The sequence below is a fragment of the Xenopus tropicalis genome, chromosome 4 (genome assembly GCF_000004195.4).
Source record: "Xenopus tropicalis strain Nigerian chromosome 4, UCB_Xtro_10.0, whole genome shotgun sequence".
NCBI classification, from domain to species: domain Eukaryota; kingdom Metazoa; phylum Chordata; class Amphibia; order Anura; family Pipidae; genus Xenopus; species Xenopus tropicalis.
The window spans coordinates 101,711,241-101,735,637 of NC_030680.2; the positions used below are offsets into that span (position 1 = coordinate 101,711,241).

Below are 24,397 nucleotides of genomic sequence, written 5' to 3' on the forward strand. Positions count from 1 at the left end.
AAGTCACATTCTACTTCCTGGTCCTAAGGGCTGTGGCACAAGAGGGAGATTAGTCGCCCGTGACAAATCTCCCTTGTTGCGGGTGACTAATCTCCCCGATATGACATCCCACCGGCGAAAATGTAAATCAGCGGTGGGATGTCATACGCGGCACCGCGATCGCCGAAGTTGCCTCCCTTCCTACCCCCAGCTACATCATGTTATCTTTTTTGATAAAGAGCTGCTCAGTTGGGCTAGGCAGTAGAATGTGATTTATTTTCAAAATTTACCTTGTTTAGTACAAGAAATAACAAAAATGATATATATTTTTTACTTGTAGCCTATTGTTTCATTATGTTCAGCACAAACCCTATGCATTGAATCAATGTTGAAAAGGGGGTATATTTCCCCTTTAATCTATGCCAGGCAGTATGTTTACTAGCAATACTCTGCAAGACCAGCAAGCCTGCATCAGAAGGGTTAAATCTTACATTACTCTATTTCCAGAACAAATTATTGTTCTTTATAAATATGTTTATAGATTAAGGGAACATAGAGATCAATATTCCAAACCTTCCTCCTGGATATTAAAACCCACAAGACAAATAAGAACAATTACAAACTGGGCATTTTGCTGTAACTTTCCCTTTGGCATTTTTCACAATACTAAATACCTATATACCTAAAAGCCTATATACCTTGTGCAATTAAGTCAAATAAGTCATGGATTCCCCAGACAGGTTGTTCGCAGGTGCAACTCTGTTTTCCTTGTTAATAAGTAGTGTCTTTATTTCCTTAAAGCGTGAGGGCAACTCTTACTGAACTATTCTTCATTTTTTACATTATTATACATAGGAGTAAGAGCTGCCAGGTAGTAGGGAATTCTCTTGGTACAGTTCAGGGATTTGTCATGTACTGACTGTAGCAAATATATTTTTCACCATATCGCTGGTTATATCTAATTAGGGGTATCTGAATAAAACCGTATTCTCAGTTTCATATGAATATGTATTTATATCTACACAGTTATAAAGGAGAAGGAAAGGTAAAAACTAAGTAAGCTTTATCAGAAAGGTCTATGTAACAACAACCATAAGTACTCACAGAAACGCTTCACTGAGTCCTCTATAAAAAAAAAACACAGTTTTGTTTGTCTACTTCTGTGTATACATGTACTTTGGTATCTGACTTCCTCTCTCAAAATAATTCATTCCTGGGGCTGGAGTCTGCGCAGCTCTCTCCCTTCTCCTGCTCCCCCCCCTCCCATAAGAATTCACCCCCCCCCCTCCTATCAGAATGTGTGATCTATGCTTCTAACAGCTAGAGCTGCAGCAGGAAGCTATGGAGACCAAGCATTATAAGGCAATGGCAAATGCTAAGATTTGTCTCCCTCGGTTTAATCTGTGCTACTGTTAGTGACAAATATCCTGAAAATGACTTGCCATAGCAAATGAAATTGCCATAGCATACCATTTAGTTTTCTGCAAGTAAAACATATAACTTAATGTTATCTGGCTTAATCTGTGGGAAATTGCCTCCCTTCACATTTTCTTGTATGTAATATGTTTAACTTGCAACAATTCTAATGTTATGAGAACAAAAGCTCTTTTCCTGCAGGCAATCTTTGTGCGAGCTAGGACAATGATAACCAACGAATCATAAGGTCGTAATGTAATTAGTTATATCCAATGCTTCTTTTTTCGGTAGCTCGAGAATAACTCAGCTGCTGTCATGAAGCCATACATCATGTAAAATAACCCTTAACAAACATAGCTCACATTATGATAATAATGTCTAATGTAAAAGCTATCTTTGGAATTACTTCCTGTTCCTCACAGAGAACCATGTTTGACCCAAAGGCTAAATGCACGGATCATTAGTCAATTGGAGTACACAGTGGTGTCCAAACCAGCAATACTAAAGGTCCTGATCTAGTTGGTAAACAGTCACTCAATCAATTGGATTAAGTAGTGCATGATTATCAAGTGAATGCATAGTGTTTTTGTGCTGATAATAATCCTTGGGCAGTCTGGATGAAAATCACTACTTGATCTGCATGTGTGTACCAGATTCAAAGGGGATTTCCTAAGAAAATGTAATTTTAAGCAGCTTCCAGTAAAGATTATTTCAACACTAAGATGGATTAAAGCTATGTGTAAATGCAATTGCTACTAAAAAAGTATTTGTCTGTCTTTTACTATTCTTTCCGCTGCTTATCCTGATAACACCCCTATCACTGTAATTTTTCAACACTAGTCTGTTCTCCCCCAGCCAAGTTTCCATTTCCAACAGCACTTAGTAAGAGCTATAACAGGTCTCAGAAGTCACAAGATGCATTTTATTATAAGAATCCAATTTTGCTTTTTTTTCAGGTTACCATGGCTAGCTTCAGCCCCCTGACTGTCTTTATCTCAGCGACAAGCTTAGCAGTGTTTCAGTTCCTGTTCCATGTTGGAAGCTCTTGGCTCTCTGCTCGTTTAACTTGTGGATTCAGCAAGCTGAGTGCGAGGCAGAAGATTGAATGGAATTCCAGGTAAAATCAACATGATCCTTGCTTGTTATCTGTAGCAATATTCACCTTCCCTGAATACATGTTCTGCCCCAATTATATAATCTTCCTAAGGGAAATGAGACACAGGACATTTTATTGGCCGCTATGTATCTTGACTAGTGTGGGTGACAAAATATCCCTTGTTTCCTTCCCATCGACTAAAATGCAAATCGCTGGTGGGAAAACATACATGGCACTGTTACTTTACGAAGTAGCCTGAAAGTTCCTCGAGAGGCAAATTTGGACTTCTTAAAAAAGTAGCCATAGTAGTGTATGGTTTCCCTCCGGGGATTTACATTATTGATGGTTGGAAAGCATTTAAAGGAGAATAGTCACCCATGTTAGAGCAGATTTATTGTGGGGGACTAATCTTCTGGTTTGCCCATGCCCTTATGATGGAGGAAGGATGGTTTAAAGATGGCAAAACTTTTAAAGGGAATGTTCATGTTAGAATTTCCTTTTAGTTTAATATAGAAATTGAGCAGATTTGTGGCTGGTTGTCTTTTTATAGATTTTTTTTAATTATCCCTATGAAATAACTCATGCAAATATTACCCCCTTTTCATTCACAAAAATTACTAAGACTAGAATTGTGTTTTTGTTGCTTATCTTTCTTTTTCTTGATCTGTAATATTTATTGCCTTTATTTATTTGTTCTGGCTCTTTTTATTTTTGCATTATTTTATATTTTTAATATCAGTATTTATTTTGACTTTCAACATTTAATTTCTAGGGCCATTGCAATTCCATAATCCAATGATCAAATTCTAAAATGGATAATTACAGAACAAGTAAAATAAAAAAAAAAAAACATTTGCAGTCTTGCCCCGGAGAAGATGAAGCCAGACATTCTTTGCCAATTTCGTATTTTCTGCCTGAGCATACAGTGCTCAGTTATTGTGAGTGACTCCGTGACTCAATGATCAATGCTGACCCTGGCCTGGTTATTGACACTGCTTTGGATTTCTTCTTGGCTCCAGTTTTTGTTTCTGGCTCTGACCCAGCTTGTTTCCAATATATCTTCTGGAAACTGTTTCTGGGTTAATGCTCAGACTTCAGGCTCTTTTTTCTGCTACCAAGCATATCCAGCTGCCAGACTCGGCTGCGGCCCTCTTGCACACTTTTCATACTTCATGGCATTTTGTTTTCAATGAAACTAAGCTCAGGGTTTCATTGATATTTGTATGGCTAGTACTTAATCCTTACTGCCTGTGCTTGTTGCTCCTTTAGCTTTTATCCCTCCTGTTGCTATCTTCCTTTGCTGTATAACTGCAAAAAGTCAGAGAGACATTAGGGGACATTTATCTTTCCCTGGGGCCCAAGTGCTAGAGTGACGAGGGGTATAAGAGCATTTCTTTAACTTAATAAGCACATGCTCCTTGGGTAGTGCAGCACTCCGCATCAAGCACTGGATTAAAAATGTAGCTCTATATATCTAAATTAAGTACAGATTAAGGGAGCAGGTGAGGGACAACTACATGCCTTTACTGTTCCAGTCCTTCCTAGTAACGCACTGTATTCATTTGGGAAGTGCAGAGTCCTGAAGCCATTCCTAAACAGTATAACACAGTGTGAAAAGTACAAAAAATGCCCAATTGCCATCTTTATTTTGCACTTTTTGCACACTAGGTTCTGTTTTCTAAGCGACCACTATTTACTATTAAGCACATACAATAATACCTTGGAATCCTGGTGATATGGAATACATTCTGTGTGTGCATATTCACCGACAGGCCCCCCCACGACTTGGATGGGTTCTGTTCTCAAGCTAGTCTTGGTTACTACTACCCTGGCCTTGAAGGCAGAGTTTATCTGTAAGCAGTTCCTTGTTTTCTGTGCCATGAACAGATATCTCTGTGTGCTTACACTGGTAAACTGGTAACACCTATGCTCATACGTTTTTTTATGTTGTATGCTACTATGTCACAAAAACCCAGTGTTGTCTTTGTTCTGACCCTTGAGTTTGCTCAGAACCCATTTACGTCTAAAATAAACCTTACCTTTTTACCTTAAGTGACTTTCGGTATCTGAATTGTCCATGACATTGGTTACATTCTGCATACTGTGCTCACTGGACTTCCAGCTGCTGCCCCTCTAGTTGCTGTATCTTCCATCCTGCTTACATGACTATTAGCATGGGGCTCTTCTCACTGACTCTTACACTTACAATATCATAGTATGCTAAAAAGAAACTTTTAAGGGTAACATTCCCTTTAATCTCAGAATAGGGATAATCTGTAAAGGTAGGCAAATGTAATGATGTCATTTATGATGCATTCTGGCCTTCTTATAATAGGTCTTCCATGTGGTGCTGCATTTGGGATTTATATTGGGTCTTCCATGTGGCACTGTGCCCTAACAGACCCATTCTACTTTAGGATTAATGAGAAGTGATCATCCACAATTTCATTAATTTATGATAAATGGCAGGCATTAAAATTCAAAATAAGAGTCACCTATTGCTTTAAATCAAGGTTATTATACTGTAAATTCAGAAAAGTCTGAATTGTTACTGCTTCAGTTTTTGATTAAACTATTGTACCATCTGGAAAGATGATAGGGTTTCATATTATTTGTACACTTCCTGAGCTTTGTAATGAAACATTTCTTGGCCCTGCTTCCACTGCAGCACCGAAATGCATTTCAGCATTAAATTTCACTGACTGGTGTTTCTGGGTGAAATTTGATGCATCTTTGGGGAATGTGAAGTAGCGTTTGCCATTCTCTTACAATGCATGCAGAGATAGTGAAGAAGGAAGTACCGATAAGTACCCAAAAGATGATTTGACCTTCTGAAATTTCCAAGTTGATAACAAACAGACTCTAACCTTTTTTTTTGTCATGCAGGGTTAAAAAAAATCCTTTTTTGAAGGAGGTAATAAAGCATTTATCACTTGCACCACAGCTTTTAAAAGCAATAATTTCCTTTTACTTGTCTTACAGTGTCTGACAACTAATTTTCTGCACAGAGTGGGCTTCTAATAGCCCCTTATTTGACAAAAGTAGCCCCCTTACTCCAAAGACCTAGTTGTTAAAAGGAAGGAGAGGGTCACTGCAACATAAATTTAGGGAGAGATAAGGATGGATCCTAAGGCTACTGACATTGGCACAGGACGAGAAACCACTCTTTCACTCTTTCGATCTGTTTTATGTCTGCATTCAGAGACACTGCATCGGCTTGGTAGCACACACAGAGAGCAAATTGTGGTGTGGAAATTAATACGCACTTGTTTCAGCACCGAAATCCACTCTGAATGTCTGCACGCAGGGTGATGCAGTGTCTCTGGGTGCAGATTTTCTACCTTCATCCTATAAAATACTGAAATGAGAATTTTTTTCCCTATGTATGTAAAATAATAACAGTGAATGTAGGGGTTTTATGCAGAGTTTGCTTTTGTCTGTTTGCCAAATCATTAATAAATAAAAAAAGTCAATATATATATATATATATAAGTCAATAATGGCATCCCTTGATGGACATGGACAAGTCTATAATCACAAAGTGTGACATTTGCACATAATCAGTTCACCATGTCATTTCATACTCGTGCCCTCTTGTCAAAGCTGGTATTAATGTTTCCCCTAATGTATTTTTTTTTATAGGACGGTGTCCTCTTTCCATGCTTTGGTGGTTGGATGTTTCTGCTTGTATATTTTAGTGTACGATGATGCTGTTAATGCTGACCCTGTTTGGTAAGTAGCTCTTTCTCTACAGCTTGAGGTACAAATCAACCAATATCTTTTTTTTTTTTTGTTAACAATATTTTCCAGGCTAATTGATCATTAACTAAACACATGGTGATTTTTACCCACATTGCTTTGCCAAAGTGTGCAATGGAGCAACTGTTTAATACATTTGTTGATGCAGAGAAATTTTTCAATTTATTTAGCAACTTGTTAGTCACTTGAAACCATAAGTGTGGGGATCATCATCATTTCCTTGTCATTTTAAAACTAGTAAACTGAGTAAAGTATTTATTTGTGGTTTAAAATTATAAATATTACATTTTGTGAACATGAAATACCGCTTTAACTATCAGTATTGTTTAGCTGAGAGCCAGCAATAGTGTTTGTCAGGTAACACACTGGCTAAGGGAGTGAATCCCTGCAGGTATATGTAGGGTGGTTGTCTGCTTGCAATTAAAAGGCAGTGTAAATCTAAAAAAGTAATTTTCTGAAACCTACTGAAAGTACTTATCTAAGAAATTTTGAACTTATGTTTACATCTATTTTTGATTTTTAGCAGTGTCTGAGATTAGTGATAAGCAAATCTGTCCCATTTTGCCCAAAAATTTGCGAAACACAAATGAGGCTCATTTATCAACACTGGACAAATTTGCCCATGGGCAGTTACCTGTAGCAACTAATCAGTGATTGGCCTTTCTCAGCTAGATGCAGGTAGAACAATAAATGCTACAATTTGATTGGTTGCCATAGGTTACGGCCCATGGGAAAATTTGCCCAGTGTTGATAAACGACCCCCAACTTGAAGTCAATGAGTTGCTTTGTGACCTTACTGTGCAACTTTTTTTAGAGCACAATTTTTTTTGCAGCCATTGGAGTCTATGGTGTGTGCTAATAGAAAAACTGCAACTGAGTTAGTTAGGGATAACTAAACACAGAAAATGCATAGTTATCAGCAGTAAAAAAACGGTGTAAAACTGCTAATATTTTAGAAACCACTAAAAACAGAAAATTAATGAAATTGCATCAGATCTCACAAATTTACACCAAATAACCTTTTTGGTTTAGATCCCCTTTAAACCTGTTAGTTGTGTGTCTGTTAGGCCAATATAGATGTTGTTTGTAGCCAGTGTTGCCTGGAAATTACAGCATGCTAGCTTTATAACCTATGTGCTTAGGCTATAACTATGCTTTTATGAGGGAAACACAAGTTACATTTTTTTGGGCAATTGCTAATTACTGCTTATGTCAAAGTTGTTTATTGCTTTTTAGGGCTTGCACAGGCTAGATATTTTATACTGATTGCAGCTGATCTGGTTTAACAGGGATCTATTCATTTTCAGGTTACTCACACATGTATACCTATAGCTTCAAAATAAAATTCAAAACAGGCCAAGGCATTTCAAATACACAAAGATCCAAACAGCTCCCCATCAGCCTCCAAAGTGCAGCAGCCCCTCTGGCATTTTCCAGAATCCCAAGATTGCCGTTCTGGACCTGCCTACGCACTTATTTTGTAAGCTCTATGGGGCGGAGATCTTTTCCTGCCATGTCTTTTACCACATGGCAGTTAATCTGTGTGTATTTATACTTACTTACCTTAATGCTTGTCCTCCACTATGTGTACTTTTCTACACTGCAAATTGTAAAGCACTGGTAGGGCTATATAAATGCAACTTCTACAATACTAATTTACACGTATTAAAAAAATTCTGATGTTTCTTTAATAACTGCAGTAGTTTGTACTCAACAAAATCAATTAAGGTGTGCTACACAGTGGACAAACCGGCTAATTGTAGCCCCAGGTGCACGCTGAACCCTTTGCCCGGGTACTTAGCACAGACCTATCACCTAATTAACTTAACAGATCAAGTATAAACATGAAGAGCTGCCTTTCAAGGTTTCATAAACACAATTCAGAAACATTACTTGATATTACATGGTGAGACAGATCATTTGTTATAAAACATTATTATTTTTATAGTTTATTTGTAAAATTCCAAGAAGTTACTCTATACATTGCTGTAATAAATGAACAATGGCCTATGAAATGTATATATACAGGTATAGGATTAGGGATGCACCAAACCCACTTTTTTGTGTTTGGCTGAACCCCATCCTGGAGGAAATTTTTTCCACCCTTCTGAAAGTTAATTAGCATATGCGAATTAGGATTCGGATTGGGTTAGGCCTGGACAGTAGATTCGGCTGAATTTGGGATTTGGTGCATCCCTATATATGATATATTATCTGGTTATTATGTTTAAGGCAGATTTTTCTGTAATTTGAATGACCATATATTAAAAGGGTATTTCACCTTTAAGTTAACTTTTAATATATTATAGAATGTTCTGTTATTATCAATGTATCAATTATTCTTTATAGTTTTTGATTTACCTAATGCTTCTGACACCTGCCAGCTTTATAAATGACCTCTATGAGGCTACAATTTTATAGTCTATGGATTATTTTAGACCTTTCTAGATAAGAGGTTTTTGGATAATAGATGCCATACCTCTAGTAGCTGCCCTCAGGTTTTCGCACACAAGTTACAATAGAGGCACACACCCAACAAATTGTCTACACGAAATGAAAGGGAACATTGCTCACACTTACGCCATAAAAAGGGCACTTCCCTGCTTTTATACAGTAATTGTGCATTGTGGTAACTCACAGCAATTGTTGTAGCAGTCTCCTCAGTTTTTGAGCATTTTCCTGGGAAAAACAGTGATTAAAAAGCTCTCAATGCACAGGCCCAGATTTGTAGCGAGGCCACAAAGGCCTAGGGTGGCAGAAATTTACTCCGGTGCCCAGCTGCACCGGAGTAATTTGCCCCCATGCGGAGTAATGGGGAGAGGAAGGGCCGAAACTTTAGTGCGTCCTCTCGCCACGGTTCCGAATCAATGAAGTGGCTTTCACTTTAAAGGAGCAGTTCAGTATAAAAATAAAAATGGGCAAAATAGATAGACTGCGCAAAATAAAAAATATTTGTAATATAGTTAGTTAGGCAAAGACGTAATCTATAAATGCTGGAGTGGGCAGATAACATAATGGCCAGAACTTTACTTCCTGCTTTCAGCTCTCTAACCACTTAGTTAGTCAGTGACTTTGGGGGGGGAGGTTGGGTGGGCACATGGGACATAACTGTTCAGTTAGTTTGTGAGCATGCAGGTTTATATTCAAATTTAAACTAACTGAACAGTTATGTCCCATATGGCCCCCCCTCAAGTCACTGATTGGCTACTGACTGCTAACAGCTTAAAGAGCTGAAAGCAGGAAGTAGAGTTCTGGCCATTATATTAGACATCTGCTCACTCCAGCCTTTATAGATTACATTTTTGCCTAACTAAACTATATTGAAAACATTTTTTATTTTGCCCAGTCTATTTTGCCCATTTTTATTTTTTATACTGAACTGCTCCTTTAAGTCAATTTCACAACAACTTGTGATCATTTATTAATAGCTCAGTTCAGAATTCCTTTCATGTAAGAAATGAGACTTACGTCACACTGATTGCTATACCAATGCAACTGTGAAATTAGATCCTTAATTTCACATAAGCCTATACTGTAAGACTGGTAAGCAGGTGTCTACAAATAGACATGAGGCTATTTTAGATTCTAGCAGTTTAAAACTTTGAAGAGTTGTTATAACCTATGTATAATATATTTTTCCAGGGGTGATCCCTCTATGGTCAAGCTGAATGTTGCAGTAACCTCAGGCTACCTCATTTCCGGTAATTACATATTCTGCATAGTAATCTATGGATTTCTAAAAACATTTTCAGTCAGTGTACTGTCCATAAATGTGTGCTTGTTAAGATGCTACCACCTGAACAACTAATTGTCATGCAAGTTAGATCGGGAGTTCTAAACAAATTGCCCTGTTTATAAATGAAGTGGGGGGCTTAGGTCAGTGAAAATAGCTTAACTTCAAATGAGTGCTTTATAATGACAAAAAGTTGAAAAAAATATAGATTTTTTTTAAATAAATGAAACAATTGGCAGAATGTAATGCAGCACAAGCCCTATTTATTATGCTTGTTTTAAGGTGTACACTGTCCCTTTAATTAATATATCTACACTGCAGGTATGGGGACATTGTTTGTGATTAAACAGGAGCTTTACTCTTATGAGGTGCTGTTGGCTGCAAGTACAATTTGTTTACAAAAATACATTCTGTATGCAAAAATATCCCCTGTACACAGAATTAATTTCTCTCAGGCTACATGTGTAATTGTGACCATATATACTGGTACAAGATATAGAAAAGACACCCCATATATTCTACTATATTCCTGAAGAATTCTCCTAACACACAGGAGAATACCTATGCTGTTATAGTTTTGAGCCATCTTTCTCTATGGGCTATGTAAATGCCTTGAACATTGTGCTATGGAGAGTTGCATGTATGCTTTGTTTAGCTGGTCTGGCCCAGCAATGCTAAGTGAGTAAGAAGCATGTCAAATATTAATATTCCCATTATACAAAAGGAAAATTCAAAAAAGCATTGTGCAGTGACCCTTTAAAGCTTCTAAAACCTAAGGAACTTTTTTCCTGCTTTTAGGTTACATTCCTGCATGCACAAGGAATGTTAGCACAGATAGATCTGTCACAATAACAACTGTTTTACTTTTTTTATTTTACTGACATGATTGTTGACATCTTGTTAATTTTTATATGCTTTCTTGCAGACCTATTGCTTATTATTTATTACTGGAAGGAGATCGGTGATAAATATTTTGTGACACATCACTTGGCAGCTCTATATGCTTACTACTATGTACTGGTGAGTGCCATGTTTCCTTACCCAGCAGTAGTACATTCAGACAAGATTGGAACATATGGGCAGGAATGAACTTCTAAGTTGTGCGGTAAAAAAATTGTTTTTGCATTTTGCAAATTTTCTTAGTTTCGCTAACTTTTTAGCGAAGCGAAACAGTACAGATTAGCCCATTACTAATATCTGTCGCTAAACTTTTTCATTAAATGTTGAAATTTTTTTTTGTATCATGTAAATTGATACAATGGGCCTTCCATCCAGCATTCTTAGCACATCAATAAAGGAAATCTTAAAGGGGCTGTTCACTTTTGAGTTAACCTTTAGTACGATGTAGAGAATAATATTTAATTTGCAATTGATATTCATTTTTCATTATGTAGTTTTTTAGTTAATTTTTGTTCAGCGGCTCTCCAGTTTGGAGTTTCAGCAGCTATCTGGTTGCTTGGGCCCAAATTCCCTTAGCAACCAGGCAGTGGTTTGAAAGAGAGACTGGTATATAAATAGGAGAGGACCTGAAAAGAAATGTTATAAAAAGTAACAATAAAACTGTAGCCTCACAGAGCAATAGATTTTTGGCTGCTGCGGTCAGTGACCCTCATTTGGGGGCCACTGCAAAGAATTAAAAATAGAAGGCAAATAATTAAAGTATAAAAAAATTAATTATGAAGACCAATTTAAAACTAGCTTAGAATTGGCCATTTTATAACATACTGAAAGTAAACTCGGAAAGATTGAACTGTCCTTTCATATTAGGTTTCACCAAACCTGTGCCTTCATCAAATGTTTGCTGGGAGCGATGGGAATTTTTTTTTAACCAAAACACAGTTAAAAGCCACAATGCTGTTTCCTAGGCTTGTCAAGTAAAACTATAGCAATTTTTGCCCCTTCTGCCACCCAAAAAAACCCCTAAATATGGAATGATCTAGCAGTTTGTGATAATAAGTGCAAGAAAATGTGTTTACTTAGGCAGTTTGTATTCTGCTCACGGAGATGCTTACATGAAGTTCATTCTTGGCCATGAATAATAAATAGCATTGGCTCATGTAGAAAGCTTGCATGGAAGTACTGTCTCCTGATTCCGCATGGGGTGAAGGCTTTTGTAACTGACTTACTGCATGTTGGGAGGCTGAGTGTGGGAAAAGGGTGATTGTTTGCATGCCTTGCTGCTTAATATAAGCTTCATGGACCTAAAATCTCTCTCAGGATTGAAGGAAATAAAATCTGGGGGTATATATAGTGTTAGCAGCAGCTTTGAATAAGTCAGGGTATACAGTATACTACACTCCTCAATATTTTCAGGAACTTCTTGTTTAGTGGAAACCAAATCATTGTATTGATTGAAGTTCAAACTTCTGTGACATATCATAGATTGCTTTCATTTTGGGAGAAAAATAGAAAAACAAAGGAGAGTATCACACTTTATATTCAAGGGGCAATACTGTCTGTCATAGCATATTTTAAACATTTGTGGACACGTGCTATTTACATGAAAGTTATTTACATGTAGTATAATTGTCAGGATTTATATATATATATATATATATATATATATATAAATACCAGTCAGTTATCAGGGTATTTACTAGAATTCTTTATTTGATATGTCAACAGAGTTCATAAATTGTAAGTAATATTTGAACCAGTTGTAATAAGGACTCATTTAATTAATAATTTTGGATACAAATTATGTAATGGTAAGAAAATAAAAATATATCTTTATTAAATGATGTACAAGTAGTAAGTATAGAAAGATCTAGGATACTTTTTCATTGTATTAGAATGGACATTTTGGGGAAATCATTTTAAGTTATCAAATTACATGAGCTGTTAGATATTCTATTAGTAGATGATATAAGTACCAGTATGGGATCTCTTATCTGGACACCAAATATCCAGAAAGTTCCAAATTACAAAATCCAAAGTATTGAGCAAATTCTGGTTCTAATTTTTTTTTTAATGTCACCTCTATAGTAATAAGACAGTACATTGTACACTGCACTTGGTGACTAAGCTGCATGAAATCCATAGTGGTGCCAAAATAATTTTATTAGATCCTGTCAATCCTGTTAGGGTATGGTGATCCAAATGACAGAAAACCCCTTATCCAGAAAACCTCAGGTCATGAGCATTCTGCATAATAGATCCTATACCTGTTATGTTTGTAAAATCTGTATTTACTTTTGTTGGTAATCGGAAATGTATGTATGTTATAATGTTGTTGGTTAAATTACATATAGAAGTAGAAAGAGTATTAGACAAACATAAAAAAAACTGAGAAGGAAGCTACACTGTTGTATAGACATTTGTGTATTGAAAATACCTTCATTGCCAGGGGCGTGCAAGCTAATTTGTAGTTGGAATACAGAAAGGGTTGTATAAAGCAAAGCCACTAAAAATGTCTGCTAAGTGATTTTCAGCTGAAAGAAAATTGCAGCTAGTGGAGAATGGCCAATACTTCTCTGTGTTTGACATGTGTTAACTGTGTTTCACTCGCATTAATAGATGTTTTCCATTTAAGTTTAAAGACAGACCGCACAGAGAGGGGTGCTTCAGCTATAAGGCAAGCTGAAAAACTTGCCTCAGGCAGCAGCACCCCGCAGGTTACCAGGGACAGCAAAAATCCACTACTGATAACCTTAAGGCCAAAATTCCAATTTTTAAATCTGAATTTCATCTCTTGTTGTGCAGAAAGCATGATTGTGCTCTTTGCACTAGCCATGTGGCCTCCCCTTACCCATTCAGACACTGTAAATTTAAGGGGGGGGGGGGGTGGCATCACTGCAGCAACCTCAGGGCGACACCCAGGTCTTAAAATGCCCCTGGGCTTGGAGGGGTATTTCCATGGGCTGCAATATGGTGACAACTAATACAAGTGAACCTTAGAAGTGGTTTGACCAGGAATATTCACCCAAGTGGAAGAAAAAGTTGTAAGAATGAAAGAGAGCCAGAATGGGACAGTAGGAGAGGAATGGGACAAAGGAGAATGAGAAGAAACTGATAAAGAGAAAAAAGAAAGACTTAAAGGAATAACAGAAGAAGAAAAATAGAATAGAAGAAGGGATTGGCTCTGTCTACATAAACTAGTCAACCTGCTAGCTAGTGTATGCAGGGGTGTATGTGTATATGTAGCTAGTTGAAGAAATGTGCTCCAGCTACCTACAGAACCTCCACTTATCTTTTTTAGGTGCAGCCATTATCCACTGTGTTCTGGACTTAACCCAACTGGCCATATAGTGTTGTAAATTGCATCATAAACCTCTAAATGCAGTAGAACTTAAAATCAAGAATTACATTATGCATTATATATTGGTGGAACTACAATAAATGGTCCACCCACTAGTTTACTTCTTCCTGGCTGCTTTCATAGGCTGTACAGGAGACCCAGTGACCCTCAGCACTTTCAACTCTAGGATGGACCTGAAAGCAAAACTCCAGTTTATCTTTATCTGTGTAAAGGCAAATATGTGACTAGCAGCAGTGGAACCCGAAAGATAGGTCCAATTTACAGCACCACATATACATTTTTTTACTTTCAGCACAGAAACAACATCTCAATGGGCAACTGCCAGCTGTTATTAAACTCAGAGGAGAGTTGCCTTAAAGGGGTTGTCCACCTTTTCTCACTGCTACCCCCCAAAAAAAGTGTCATCCTTGCATTTATTTGGCCCCATACATAGGCCAATAGATTGCAAAGTTGCTAAATCAGAAGCATATGTCTGCCTCTCTATGGCTAGGATTAGTAACTGTCCATGTTTCTTTCAAACACTTTTCCTGGGTTTTTACAAGAAATATTTATGTAGCTGTTTCAATCAGTCTCAGTCATCCATGGTTTTATATCATATTGCATTTGGAGCTGAATTATGAGCTTTAGCAGCTTTGTGTGAATATAATATACACATATGAAACAATATTTATGTAACCTTTTACTTTTCATCCTTAAACTCAACCAAATGTTTATTTTTATACTTATCTACAGATTGTAAGTTGATAACCTGCGGAGAGAAGCAGAGACTTAAATGAGCCTTGGAGAATCCTATAGTTGGCTAAAGGGCCAGAACAGCATTGGAAATTGCTTGTTGGTATCACTGTGGTCAGAGGGAGCAAACAAAACATTCTATACATGAGATGCAGCAATTGAGAAGTTTTGTAACTGGGAATCTGTGGAAATAATGAGTATAGGAAGTCATTAGTGGAATGTGGATGCAATTGCCAAAGATCTCAGTTGTTTATAGAAATCTGTCCTAACAAGGCTCATCATTGTATCCAGTCCAATAATGAATGAACATCCCACTAGCCTTAAGTGACATCTATGTGATAAAGGATTTAATTAGAAGAGAAGATAACTATTATCTTGAAAATAGGCCATGAACATATCTTATGTGTTTGTCCTTATTTCACATCAGCTTACCTGTCCAACTGTAAAATGCACTATATTCCAGGTAGTATGGAAGGAGCAGTGGTAAAATTGTAGTGACAGATGCTGCATATCAAAAATAGATAGTTCTAATTTGTGAATAGTAGGAAGATTGCTAGTAAGTGAAAATAGTTTACAGTTACTGGGTCAAAGTCCTATATAAAACCTGAACAAACATGGTTTAAGATAAGATACTTCAGTTTCTGGAAGTTTTAAAGTAAACATATCATAATTGATCATTTCCAGTCCCTGCTTGCTAGGGCCAGCCTGATTAAGAAATAGGTTAATAAACTTGCAACAATTTTGTTACAAATGCTAAGTACACACTCAAAATTGCACTCTGTTTCTATATTACTTTTTTATTATTTGGTACAGGCGTGGAGCCTATTCTCTAGAATGCTCAGGACCTGGGATTTTCCAGATAAGGGATCTTTCCATAATATGGATCACACTATCTTACGTCTATTAAAACAATCATTTAAAAAGGCCATCAACCATAAACACATTCCTCTTTGCTGTTTTCTACTCATAGGCACTCAGTTAAATTTGTCAAATTCTGTAATATTTCTTAATGCAAACATTAGCAAATCTGTGAGAGTGATGGTTACTATAAATTACAGTGCAACAGGGAGTGATTTAGTATGCCAGTATGTTGTGTATATACTATGTGTTATTTAGTAACTTGGGCGGGGTTTGCCCTTGACCTGTAACCTTCACAAACATTAACAATTGATCTTTTATTGGAGTAAAAACAGCTTGAATGTTAAATGGAAACATTGATTGCTGTGGGTCATTAAACCTAGCCAAACCTTGTGCTAGTTTATACATAGAATAACATACATTATACTTCTTCCTCATTCTACCATCTACATGAAACACAGGCCAAAGCTGCTGTTATAAAGGGGGTGGAATAAACTAGATTAAACTAGATTTTTTTCTGTCTTTAGGTAAGCAAAACAAAATTAACAATAGATAAACACACACAATCTGCCCTATTGTTCATTTATTATAAGGGGTTGGAAAAGAAAATGACAGTGTAACCACAGTTGTGGTAGTGCAAAGATGGCTGCAGCCACTGCACAAATCAAGGCCGTTCATTACAGGTACTCGTGCCCAAAGCTGCTCCTTGCACCCGCTTAAGTGTTTCCACATTGGCCTGTGCGAATACGCACAGCATACTTGTACAGGTATGGTACCTGGGGTTTTCCGGATAATGGGTCTTTCCATAATTCAGATCTCCATACCTTAAGTCTGCCAAAAATTATTTAAACAGTAATTAAACCCAGTAGGGTTGTTTTGCCTCCAATAAGGATTAATTATATCTTAGTTGGGATCAAGTACAAGCTACTTATTATAACAGAGAAAAAGGAAATCATTTTAAAATATGGGAATTGTTTGATTAAAATTAAGTCTACGGAAAATGACTTTTCGGTAATTTGGAACTTTCTGGATAATGGGTTTTCAGATAATGGGCCACATACCTGTACCTTAAAAATCATGTGCAGACACTGGAAATGATGGCATCCTGACAAAGATTTTCCAAGCCAAGCACAAATTTACCTAACAGACAATGATGCTGAAATTATGGCAAAAACACTGCATTGTTGTGTATTAAAAATTGTGTCGACCTGTGCCTGAATTCGCCCACTGCTTTTCGCTCATAAATAAGCCATTATAATATAGGTAAGAACATTAAACTTTGGAGAGTATAGTGTGGACTTCAGGCAAGCGCAAATCTACCAGAAATATACCATGAATATAAAAAAGTGTAGAGAAAATAATGAAACAGCAATACTTTGGGATCAGTCCTCTCAGCATCTTTCTTTGGTGACCTTGCTAATAACTTTATCTTAGAGCTTTCTTTGGTGCATGATGCTTTCTGTCAAATTAACCAAACTATTTCTATGACTAACATACATTAACACAATTGTGGTGTTCACACCTTCTACATGCTTCCATGAAGTAGCAAACAAAAATCGCTTCAGTCTTGTCTGTGTGTAATGCTAAGGGTGTAAACTAAGCAATTACTTGCTTGGCTATATATGGATTCACCAGTGTGTAAGAGTACCAGTATATTGGTCTGTAGTTTTATGTTGTGTTGCTCTTATGGCTTACTGTTTGTCTAAAATTTAAGTATTTGTTTATAGGCAAAAATAATAGACTGGTCTCCTGACGTTATGGGAGGCAGATTTATCGAAGTGATGATCAAATTCACCCACTTTCAGTTAATTTCTTTGGGATTTATAGAAGTGTATTTATCTAACTCTAATTTTCACCCAATGATAAATACGCTTCTAAAAATCCCATAGGAATACACAGAAAGTGGGTGCGGTAAGCTCTGATCTTACGTTTTGATAAAACTGCCCCTATGTCTATTCTGATTCTAGTTTTGTGGCATCTATTTTGCCAGCCCCTAGCTTTTCTTTCTCTAGTTATGTTTAATCTCTGTATCTGTCTATTCATGCTTTCATCACACTTGTCTTTATCAAAGCAAACAGGTCCCAAGATCTAGTGAACTAAAAGTGCACTTTTGGCACCTTTGGTGTTTTGACATTCAAACATGAATGGCACCTCTCAGTTCTTTGATATCTAGGCCATGCCCTTTGACAATTGTGTCCAACCAGAAGGTGTAAGAATGGTCTGATAAATGAATAAACCCAGTGCTGTCTAGCTTATGACATGTAGTGGGACGATTATTTTTCATATAGCATGTTTAAAGGTCGATGATGATGTCATGCATTGAAGTCTATGGAGTCTATGGACGCTGGTTGGTAATAAAATGGACGTGAGCCATTTTTGAGAATCTCTGAGAACAAACAAGGTGTTGATCTAATATTGCATTGTTGTCCCTTCTAACAGTGAAATGATTAACAAACCATTATTCCGCTCAGTCCCTGAGACAGGACTCTGGACTCTTCGATGATTTCAGTATTAAATTATAAGAAAGTGGTTTTCTGATTGTTACACACTGGTAAGACTAAGAATAAATGGTATGTATAGCTGTCTGGCTTGATCTTGCATTGTAGAAGATACAAACGGTCAGTAAGAGTAAGGCAAATTGACTAAATATAATAATGTAATATTATGAAAATAATGATACTTTATATCTCTGTTTAGTACAAGATAGAAAGAAAACAATAAAAATAACTTAGTACAATATCAAAGTTTGCTCATTTTACCACATTAAGAGATGCAAAATCTAAAACTGCAGACTTTTTTCAAATTATATCAAAATTTATTTTTCTTCAATTCCTATTATAGACAAATAAAAGGACAATTTTATCTCAAAATTTTCCTTAAATTTAAGTGAGCCAGACCTATATTCTATAGCTTTAGATAAACATAAATCTTTCAGAAACCCAAAAACCTCATCTATATTCAGACAAAAATAATTTATACAATGATGAAAAATTGATTTTCTGGCTGCTGCAAATGCCAGTTGAATAAAATTAATGAAAGTGGCCCTAGCAAAGAGCCAACACTTCATAAATTAAAGAAAGCTATGTTTGGTCTCAGAGGTGCACATTTTGTTGATATGCATACAGCAGTGCTTGTCTTTTGTTGAAATAACCTAACAACAATCAACTGTGGTGCTTTGAGGATAGTTACAGCTCATGATCTGATGGAAACCTTTGATTACCTTTGCCCTAGACCAGGGGTCGGGAACCTATGGCTCGCGAGCCAGATGTGGCTCTTTTGATGGCTGCATCTGGCCAAATTTTTAATAAAAAAAACAGGGGGCGTGGCCTGCGCTCGGCAGATAGAAGACGTGTTCTAATGTTCCAAGGCTTACAACATGTCTTCTATCCACCGAGCGCAGGCCACGCCAGGGTTTTTGGTTTTTTTTTTACAACTGAGTTTTGGGGAAAAATAAGAAGCTTGCCACCTTAATGTGACCGGGTCAGGTTTCCCCCCACCCCCAAAACCTACTTGTGGGAAAAATCCCATCTGATTAGTTACTTCCAATACTGCACACTATGAATGTGCAGAGACCACCGCAGATTGAAACTTGACAGGGCATTGTGCACTTTCTATAACTAAGGTGTGGATTTATTTAATTTTTCTTAAAAACATCCTTCCAATGCCCTGAGTAGCAATCAGACAGCATGCAGCATGTGGATTTTAGGTCTTTAGATTTATAGTGTTATGGAAGACAAATGATGTTAAAACAAATTGTACTTGTAATATTATTACAAAGTGTTATATTTAAAACTAGCTATCTATATTCTACAATAAGTGATAATTAACATTTTTGTAACCCTTCATATTACAGGGTGAAGGAATGTTGCCATATTTTGGTAATTTCCGACTAATTGCTGAATTTTCGACACCTTTTGTTAATCAACGGTAGGTATCTGATTATGGATACATGCCTGCATACATTTGCTGCTTTCCCATCTCATAGAAACTTCCTATATTACACACCACGTGAGTCATTACCTTCTGCAGTGAACACTGTTAATCATCAGACAAAATGATATGTAAAAGATTAAATAGGCAAAGAAATTGTATGCAAATAATGTTAATTTTATAAATGATTACACTGACATATTGTTCTTAAAGAGATACTGACACCAGACATTGAGCTTTTTTTTTTTTACATCTATCGTAACATTCTCTTTGCATGCTATTTATAATTTTGCATTAAAAGTATTTGCCTGATGCTTTTACATTACCTATCTGATCCCCCATGTTACTCTATGAGGGGGTGGCCATATTTGTGGCACAAAATTGTGCAAAACGGTCAGTTTTAGGAACTTCACATAACAGTTGCTTGCAAAAGCAAACCTATTGGTTAAAAAATGATCAACATGACCTATAGGTAACTTTTAATGTACATTAAAATTTTGAAGATAAGTTTTTTAGTGTATCACTTTTAATAATTTTTGGTGGTCATATTTCCTACACTCTTAATTTTCCAAATTTATTAAGTGCTAAAAAAAGCTCAAAGCTGCAAATAGAAAAATTCGGCATCTAAAAGCTGTCAAGTTGGTGTTTTTCAATTTGAGCCAAATGTAAAACTTTGCAGACTAATTGAAAATTTTAGCTAGAGTGATTTCACTGCATTGGTTTTCATGTTTTGAAAAAGTTTTTGTAAATAAGCACACATTCAAAATTTTTTAGTTTCTCAGCTTTTTTTTTCGAAATAAAAAAACAAATTTGATTTTTGATAAATCAGCCCTCCCTATCAATGTAATATCATTTTTAAAACTGTATCCTTTTTATTTTATATGCACTCTTAAAAGGCAATTACTAATTTTGAGGTCGGGAAAATAAAAAACTTTAACCCAATAGTAGCAGTTGCATTTTGTCACAGAAGAATGAGGTTTGAAATCTCAAATGTCAATTGCCATTGACTTCTATAGAAACTTGCCAACTTTTTCTTGCCAAGGTTTTTTTTTCTGGCAAAAAAATCTATGGACTTTTCCTAGTTTTTTTTTTTTTAAATTAACTTTGATCTCAGATATTCTTCACAAATTCCCCCACTTAAGTACTGATTTGATGTTTATGTTTTTGTAGTTGTGACTACCAAATTTGCAGGTGATTTTCTAAATTTGCAGGTGGTTTTGAAACTTTACCCATTCCACTACAATGGTTTTTTTCCCCCTGCAATTATGTTTTGAATTCAAGCTTTTGTATGTAAGCACACATTCAAGATTTCTGAGTTTTTGAGCTTTTTTCAAATTAAAAAAAATCATGATGTTTTTGATAAATCTGTCAGTCCCTATCAATGTAATATCATTTTTAAAAAAAATAGTATCTTTTCATTTCATTTGCACTCTTATACAGTAGGGCGATTACTAATTTTGAGGTCAAGGAAAGAAAACACTCCAACCTAACAGTAGCACTTGCAATTTGATGTGTAAGAAAAGGTGCTCACCAGTGAAAATTACATGATGCATCATTTTCAATAAGTCTAAAAATCCCAAATGTTTTATTAAACATAGTAAATAATCTATGGACTTTTTCCTAGTCTAGTTTTTTTTTTCAACCTTGATGTCAAATATTATTCACAAATTCCCACACAAATGCTGAATAACACAAACTGTAATCTGAGTGGGATTTACAGTAGTATTTTTCTCCAATTTATGTTTGCATAGTTCTATTCTGACTGTTCCAAAATATATATTTTGTATTTTGAAATTTGCAGGTGGTTTTTCGAAGTTCTGGGATACTCCAAATATGCTCTCCCTAACATGGTAAACGGTGTTCTAATGACAATCTCCTTCTTCATCGTAAGAATAGCGGTCATACCAATCTATTATGGGCGTGTCTTTTCCACCTTTGGCACAGAGGCGTTTCACAAACTGGGGCTTGGTGCCCAGTGCGCATGGATCATCTCAAGTGTATCATTGGATATTATGAACGTAATGTGGATGATAAAAATTACAAAAGGGTGCTACAAAGTCCTCTACCACAGAGATGGGAAATCGACCAAAACACAGAATAATGGAAAACTTGAGTAAACAAAAAGATGTATTATGTCTTCCAACCAGCATTTGTTTCAGAATCCTCCGAGGACCTGCATGTTCTTAAGTTAAGGAGACTTTGATTATTACTTTTTTGTAAGTTCTGTTTTGCACCCCTTCAGCACTTCTACAATAACAGTATTCCAAAGAAGAAGCAACATATTTTCTTCTATACTTTTTCCTTTTGTCAAACCACCGCCGTTTTATTGGAACCTTTTATTTCCTGATAAAAAGAGTCTAACACTGGTTCCCTGCAAAGAAAGCATGAAAAAGTTGCCTTGTGCTTCTGGGTTTACAAATCTTAATGATGGACCGGCTGATGCTGAGGGCAGAGAGTCATTTAAATACAGGTCCGATCATTCCTACAGCAGCTACAGAACCGCTTTGGAATCAGAGCTATCTGTTTATCATATATTGATAGCTCGCCATAAAGGCTTTCCAGCAGCTGTAATCATTGTCATTTTGTATTTTGATCAGGTGCAAAAGTTAGATTTTATCCATGTCCACGCAGAAGCTTGTGGGTCAGTGTATACAAATGTCTAATGATTATGGGTTATAGTCTTATCATTTTTGCTCTTTTAATGTATTTGTCATGTAAAAAAGTGTAATTTTATCCATGTCCACACAGAAGTATGAAAAAGGAAGGCTTGTGCTTCTATGTATGCAAATCTAATTATGGGCTCGCTGATATTGGTGGCAGAGGTTTTTTGATCTTTCCTATAGTAGTTACTGAACTTATTTAAAAGCAGAGCTATCAGTTACATGATGCATGAGTGGGGATCATAGCTCACCAAAAAATGTTTATCAGCAGCAGTAAAAAAAAATAAAAAAAATGGTGTAAATACAAATTATCAAGGTTGTGGAAGAGAGAATTGGGTGTGACAAGGCCAGCACAGATAAAGCATTGCACTGATAAGATGTGTCTTTAGTATGAAAAAAGAAAGGCAATCAATTCAATGCCTCAAAATTGGACTTTGTCGGAATTTGCCTATTGGACTAAATGACAAAGCCTAACATGTAATATTTGCCCTGTTTAAGGACACAAACCTTTCCAGTAGATTTATTCAATTATAATGAAGAATTGATTATATATTTTGCCTTGGCAAATGCCCCATAAACAAGACTGAGAGGTTAGGAAGGCCATGATGATTACATAAAGTACCTGTATTGTGAATTATTTATTTGGCACTGGTACGCCCTTAGAGAATGTTTAGAGGAACTGAAATTACATATTTGAGGGACTTTAATTACCTGGGTATGTCTACCAGGCAATTAAAAATATTCTTCACTCAGGTTTTTTTTATAGTGTTTTTTTTTTTTCGTCTACACTTCAGGAATCTGTAAACTTGCAGTGAAGCTAATCCTGGCATGCTCAGTCATTGCATTCTGTTGGCCTAAATAATTTATACTGGTTTGCATTTTTAATGAATTTCTCTTTGAGTTTAGTTACACTGGTGAGTCAGTAAAAGCGGTTTCCATCTTTCCATCACCTACTCAGAAATTATTTTATTGCCTTTTGCATGGGCAAGTGCTTCAGTTTTAGTTCAGGTCCGATAAAAGAAAAATCCTTGGTATAAATTCAGCCTTTATTCATTGATTTAGATATATTAAACTTTACCCAGAGTGCTGTTTTTTCAGGAAAATGCACCAATAAATACATGCTTGATATTTTTGTGTCAAAACACAAAAGAATGATTTTTTCCTATATACCTATAGGAGGGCAATAAATACGCAGCAGAGATCTTATTTTCTTAATCTACTAATGTCTGAAAACAGAGTTGCTTGAATGCAATTGACTGTGACATTTTGAAGGATTCAATCTTATTTTTGTTGAAGTTGCATCACAACAGGGCTGCTCCAAGGTCTGTATTTGAGTTAAGCCCTTTTAAGATTTCTTATGCTATTTTGAATATGAATGCAATAAAATTTTCTCTGAAACTGGTATAATTTTCATTATGTTAGCTGCTTATTGAAAATACTTTTTTTATTGTGAGATGGTTTAAGGTGATGGCACACAGGGGGCTTAAACTGTGCTACATCAGGCGACAAATCTCCCGAAATTGGCTTGTCAAAGTATAACATTAAGATTGCCATAACTAAACATATTAATTGCGTCAGTCTGGCTTAATTGTGGAAAATGTAAAGGGAGGAACTTTCCCATGGTTTAGAAATAATATGATGACTCATGTCAACCTTTATGTTTTACTATGGCAAATAATTTTCAGGAGATTTATTGCCTGCAGTGGCGCAGATTAAACAGCAGGCAACAAATCTTACCATGTGCCATCACCCATATTAAGGATTTGGATTAGTGATACTGTATGTGCTCCTGGTATTTCTAGTACTTTTTTGCAGCTGCTATATTATTCAATCCTTCTTTAGTAGGGTTGTCATCCTTTTTGTAATGACATACCTACCTGCCTTCAGGTGGGGGAATAGGAGGGATGTCAAACAGGGGGTGGGGAAATGGGCAGGGCATAGTCAGGTACATTTTTATACATTGCCAATAAATTTTG

At 36.2% G+C, this 24,397-nt stretch overlaps 1 protein-coding gene across 1 annotated transcript in view; it reads left to right on the forward strand.

The window, feature by feature from the left end:
- tlcd4 (TLC domain containing 4) overlaps window positions 1–23,823 on the forward strand; it is a 29,642-nt gene extending 5,819 nt beyond the window's left edge. The window contains exons 2-7 of the mRNA XM_002933788.5: window positions 2,352–2,512; window positions 6,134–6,223; window positions 9,893–9,951; window positions 10,909–11,003; window positions 19,685–19,758; window positions 21,563–23,823. Coding sequence (XP_002933834.1) covers window positions 2,358–2,512; window positions 6,134–6,223; window positions 9,893–9,951; window positions 10,909–11,003; window positions 19,685–19,758; window positions 21,563–21,878 — 789 coding nt within the window. The 5' untranslated portion in view covers window positions 2,352–2,357 and the 3' untranslated portion in view covers window positions 21,879–23,823. The remainder of the gene's footprint in view (window positions 1–2,351; window positions 2,513–6,133; window positions 6,224–9,892; window positions 9,952–10,908; window positions 11,004–19,684; window positions 19,759–21,562) is intronic.
- The last annotated feature ends 574 nt before the right edge of the window (window positions 23,824–24,397 follow it).